The following is a 5,109-nucleotide window of genomic DNA, read 5'->3' as shown; positions in this document are numbered from 1 at the left end:
GCCGGCTTCATTCTAGAGCCACCTTCAAAACTTTTTTTAAAAAAAATATTACATTTACAACCTTTATTCGTTACCCAACGTTGGGAAAAAGGTCTGTTGAACTCCGTGGGACTTACTTCCCAGTAAACACGCAGAAGATTGGGCTGTGTGTATGTTGAATGTGTACTTGTTTCCTGGGCGGACGCCTTAATAGGGATGGGGACATTTGGGGGAAAATCACCTTCCGAATTGATGCAGGGGAATCCTAAGTATGTCTGCTTGTAAGCCAGCCCCTTTAGTTGTGGAGAAGTGCCCGAAGGATTTGAGTCTTAAGTCTGTTTACAAGCATATCTTCTAAAATACCACCATTTCTTGTCGCGATACTGCTTCTGTTACCTTGAAATCAAGATTGACTTTATTCTTTCCCCTTTCTTCCCTGCAGGCGGCTGAGCTGGCCTCAGAACTCTGCTCAAAAGACGAGAGAAATCTGTGCCACTAACGCCTCCCTCAACAGGTACGTCCTCAAACCTAGGATTCCCCCCCATCACCCTTCCCATCTCACACCCTAGACTTATGCAAATCCTTTTACAAACTGGTCGCCTAGAAACACAGATTTACAATGAGTTACTCCAAAGTAGCCCCACCGGACTGCCTTGCCCATACCACAAGGCTGCCGTCTGTGTCAGTATGATACAGGCTGTTGCGTGGATGCCTCTCTCCCTCAGACGGTAAATGGAATCATTATTTTACAATGTCATTCTTTTTATAGCGTTTTAAGTCTTTGCAGCTGCTTAAACAAGCCCTGTTGAAATTAGTGAATCAAGAGGCACTCTTCTCTCTCTCCTCCCCACCCCCCCCCAGGCATCCCTCTGTCGGAATCTGTAATTTTAGACCCATCTGCAGAGAGTTTTAGAAACAGAAGGGTCCATTTCGCTCCCTTTGCCCCTCCCTGAGTTTGTGTGTGTGTGTGAGTGCCAATTAGCAACACCCCAGTCTGAGTGTTGGCTCCTGATTTCTTATCAGCTGGAGGTAAATAGACGTTTCCTCTCTGGCGCCAGGATGTCTGCAGGCCTACCTCTGATCTGCCTCCTGAAAATGACATGTCTTTCTTTCCCGCCCCCTCTCTTTTCAGACTGCAGGTGTGCGATCCTGACACTCGGTTCTCTCCAATGCGGGGGAAAAGAAGAAAGCTTGACTGGAGAAAAGATCAGAAGTTTAACCCTTGCAATTCAGTAACAGAGAAACTGCTTTATCTTCCAGAGAATTGGACTCTGAGACAGGATTGCACGTGGCAATTTCAGATGCCTTGTCTGGGTCTTCCAGTAACAGCTTTTAATTTTTTTTTTCTGATTCCCCCCACAACTTCTATCTTCCTGAAAACATAATCCCATACAGGGTAGAAGGATAAAAACGACAAGTTTTTTTTTTTTAAATCCCTCTTCATACTAACGCGTGGGACTGCTGCCTTGCACCTAGAGAAGAGAAAAAGCAGGGGTCCAAGGCAATGTTTTCTGCTGCGGGGCAAAAAACCTCTGAACCATCTGATCTGCGTGGCACATCTCCTCGGGGAGGCTTATAAGTGGAAATGCAATCGCATCCTTCCAATGGTGTGACAGTTCTTAAGATCATGGACAGATCTGCAGTTTGCAAAGACAAGCTACCCTTGCACAGAATGCAGCTTGTGTGTATCTTTTGGATTATAGTTTTCTAACATCTGATTTGGGGCGGGGGGTGGAAGAGGACCTTCAAGAATATGAATGAACTGTCTTGGGGTTTTGGCCTCATGGTTTTTTTAAAAAAAATGTTGAACTCTATAATAGAGATAACTCGTGTACCTTTTTTTTTGCAGGAAGGTGAATTTCTGCAGCCATGAATTGTACTTGCTTTGTAAAAAAAACTTTTTATAAAAGTTTCTTACATAATACCTCTTCGGCTTTTTTGATGTTGTGGTAACCTAGCTGTTGGTGGGTGGGTTTCAATATGCATAGTCCACCCTTCCATTTCCTCCGCATCCCACCATGATACATAAAAAAAAGAAAAATTGATAATTGGAAGTTTAAATGTGGTTCTGTAAGTATAGGATAAGTATTGTTCTTAATGGTGGACTTTTTCTTTACCTTCTTCTGTGTGTTCACACACACCTATTTTTTTTTTTAAAGCCAGCTCTGTAGGGTGAGAGAAAGCATTATCCTGTTGGCATCTGTGAGGCTGAATGTAGGGTTGCCAAGTCCAGTTCAAGAAATATCTGGGGACTTTGGGGGTGGAGCCAGGAGACATTAGGGGTGGAGCAAAGTTCAAGGCTGTGACAAGCATAATTGAACTCCAAAGGGAGTTCTGGCCATCACATTTAAAGGGACAGCACACCTTTTCAATTCCTTCCTTCCATAGGAAATCATGAAAGATTGGGGCACCTTCTTTTGGGGCTCATAGAATTGGACCCCCTGGTCCAATCTTTTTGAAACTTGGGGTGTATTTTGGGGAGAGGCACTAGATGCTATACTGATATTTTGGTGCCTCTACCCCAAAAAACAGCCCCCCCAGAGCCCCAGATACCCGTGGATCAATTCTCCATGATTTTCTATGGGAATAAATCTCCACAGGGAATAACAGAGTTCCCAGCAGACATTTCCCTCCCCTCCCCCCGCTTTCTGATGACCCTGAAGCGGGGGGAGGGCCTCCAAACCGGGGGATCCCCTGCCCCCACCTGGGGATTGGCAACCCTAGCTGAATGGGAAGTAGTTTGTTTCAGGCCATCTAGCAAGTCTGGCAGAGATTTGAATAGCTGAGGTGGGGGACCTTGTAGACCATAGCTCATCCTCCTAGTCGCTATGCTAGACTTTTCTCAGTCTACCCCCCACAAGCTCTTCTATGAGAGTTAGCAGCAGAACCTATTTGAGGGCAGATTCAAAGGGGATAGCCATGTTGGTCTGAAGCAACAGAAGAAAGTTGAGTGCACTGGTGCTTGCAGGGGGTTTTTTGAGCAGGAATGCAATTCCAGCTGCTTGGTGTCAGGGTGTGTGGCCTAATATACAAATGAGTTCCATGCTGGGCTTTTTCTACCAAAAAAAGGATCTTTAAGACCAACAACATTTAATGCTGCCTTTGTAGGAGCCCTATGATATAGAGCGATAAGCTGCAGTGCTGCAGTCCAAGCTCTGCTCATGACCTGAGTTTGATCCCAGCAGAAGCTGAGTTCAGGTAGCCGGTTCAAAGTTGATTCAGCCTTCCATCCTTCCAAGGTTGGTAAAAGGAATACCCAGCTTGCTTGGGGGTGAAGTGTAGATGACTGGGGGAAGGCAATAGCAACCCACCCCATAAAAGTCTGCTAAGAAAACATCGTGATGTGACATCACCCCCCTGGATCAGTAATGACCTGGTGCTTGCAGAGGGGACTACCTTTACCTTTTTACCTTTATAAGCCTTCGTGTGCATGAAGCGTATACCCAAAACTAAACTTTGCTGGTCTTATAAGGTGCCATTGCACTCAAACTTTGTTCTATCTGATGGCATAAGCTGAAGTTTCCTAAACCAGCTCTTACAACGGCAAGGTAAAACATTCAACATTTTTTTTCCTTTAAAAAGGTGTAATTTGACTATAAAAGCAAAAATGAACGGATTAAAACAGGAACTTGAGGGCTTAGAAAGTGAATTTCTCATTGGTGCCTATCATGTTTTTGGAAATGTGTTTTCTTGCACTCTTTCATTACTGAAATAATGACTTCGTTACTGATAATTATACTGGTTTCAGTGTTGAAGAACCTGGATCAAAGTCTTGTAATCCTCTCCCCTAAGAACTGGTCAAATGTATCAGAACGGTTGTTAGCCTATTTTTCAATTTTGGAACCCATTAGGAGGGCTAAAAGTGCAATCAGTTATCTGTGTGCTAGTGAACCCATGGTTATTTGTTAAGACAATGATTTCTACCTTGACTTGTGTGCTGCAAACCTGGAAGAGGTGTCTGGTGATACATCATCTGATTCCCGCCCCCTTCGGTATAGCTGTATTTCATTATCATCAGGAACTCTTTTCTATTCTGAAAACAAGTGTTGATACAACGCTTTTTCTGGGTTTTCACACTGTCCTGGAAGGTGCTGATGGTAGGAGGGGAGGGGTTCAAGCTTGTGTAAAGTCACCTGGTCGTTTGTGCAGCTTCAATGGGCTTTGAAGGTGCTTCTGAGCTGGGCAGTAAAATAAAAAGCCAACGTAAATGAATTTATTTTCTTTGCTACAACTCCCTATCAAGCCAACGGCTGCAGCTGATGGGAGTTGTAGGCAAAAAAAAAACATCTGGAGAGCTACCGTCGGCCACATGGAAGGAAGGGGGCTATGGATCAATGGTAGAGCAACTGCTTGGCATGTGCAAGGCTCCAGCTTCAATCCGTGACATCCGTTAAAAGGATGAGGAAAAGATTGAAGCCTGAGATCCTTAAGGGATGGTGGCTCAGTGGTAGAACATCTGCTTGGGAAGCAGAAGGTCCCAGGTTCAATCCCTGGCATCTCCAAAAAAGGGTCCAGGCAAAGAGGTCTGAAAAACCTCAGCTGGAAACCCTGGAGAGCAGGGGAGGGACGGTGGCTCAGTGGTAGAGCAACTGCTTGGGAAGCAGAAGGTCCCAGGTTCAATCCCCGGCATCTCCAAAAAAGGGTCCAGGCAAATAGGTGTGAAAAACCGCAGCTGGAGACCCTGGAGAGCCACTGCCAGTTAGGGGAGGGACGGTGGCTCAGCGGCAGAGCATCTGCTTGGGAAGCAGAAGGTCCCAGGTTCGATCCCTGGCATCTCCAACTAAAAGGGTCCAGGCAAATAGGTGTGAAAAACCTCAGCTTGAGACCCTGGAGAGCCGCTGCCAGTCTTTGAAGACAATACTGACTTTGATGGACCGAGGGTCTGATTCAGTAGAAGGCAACTTCATATGTTCTTCATATGTTCATCCTGGAGAGCTGCTGCCAGCCACAGCGGACATTGCTGACCCAGGTAGGCCAAGGTTAAGACGGTGTTACAAATTCAAAGGAATATTTGCCAATTCTTATCTTCTGGGACGAAGCTTGCAAAATAACACTAGAGGAAAGCTCTGAAGGGAATTGTACCAAACCTACTTGGTCAGTTCTTTTGCTGATGGAAATTTGTCTACCATC

The 5,109-nt window shown here is 45.4% G+C and overlaps 1 protein-coding gene across 1 annotated transcript in view; it reads left to right on the top strand.

Moving 5' to 3' along the window:
• The window catches only part of ID3 (inhibitor of DNA binding 3), a 3,522-nt gene extending 1,619 nt beyond the window's left edge, over positions 1-1,903 (top strand). Inside the window, exons 2-3 of the mRNA XM_060258004.1 lie at positions 422-493; positions 1,112-1,903. Of these exons, the coding sequence (XP_060113987.1) occupies positions 422-478 (57 nt within the window). The 3' untranslated portion in view covers positions 479-493; positions 1,112-1,903. The remainder of the gene's footprint in view (positions 1-421; positions 494-1,111) is intronic.
• Positions 1,904-5,109: the final 3,206 nt, after the last annotated feature.

This window comes from Heteronotia binoei, chromosome 17, assembly GCF_032191835.1.
Source record: "Heteronotia binoei isolate CCM8104 ecotype False Entrance Well chromosome 17, APGP_CSIRO_Hbin_v1, whole genome shotgun sequence".
Classification (NCBI taxonomy): Eukaryota; Metazoa; Chordata; class Lepidosauria; order Squamata; family Gekkonidae; genus Heteronotia; species Heteronotia binoei.
Note: the sequence above shows the minus strand (reverse complement) of the source record. Positions and strands in the feature narration are given on the sequence as shown.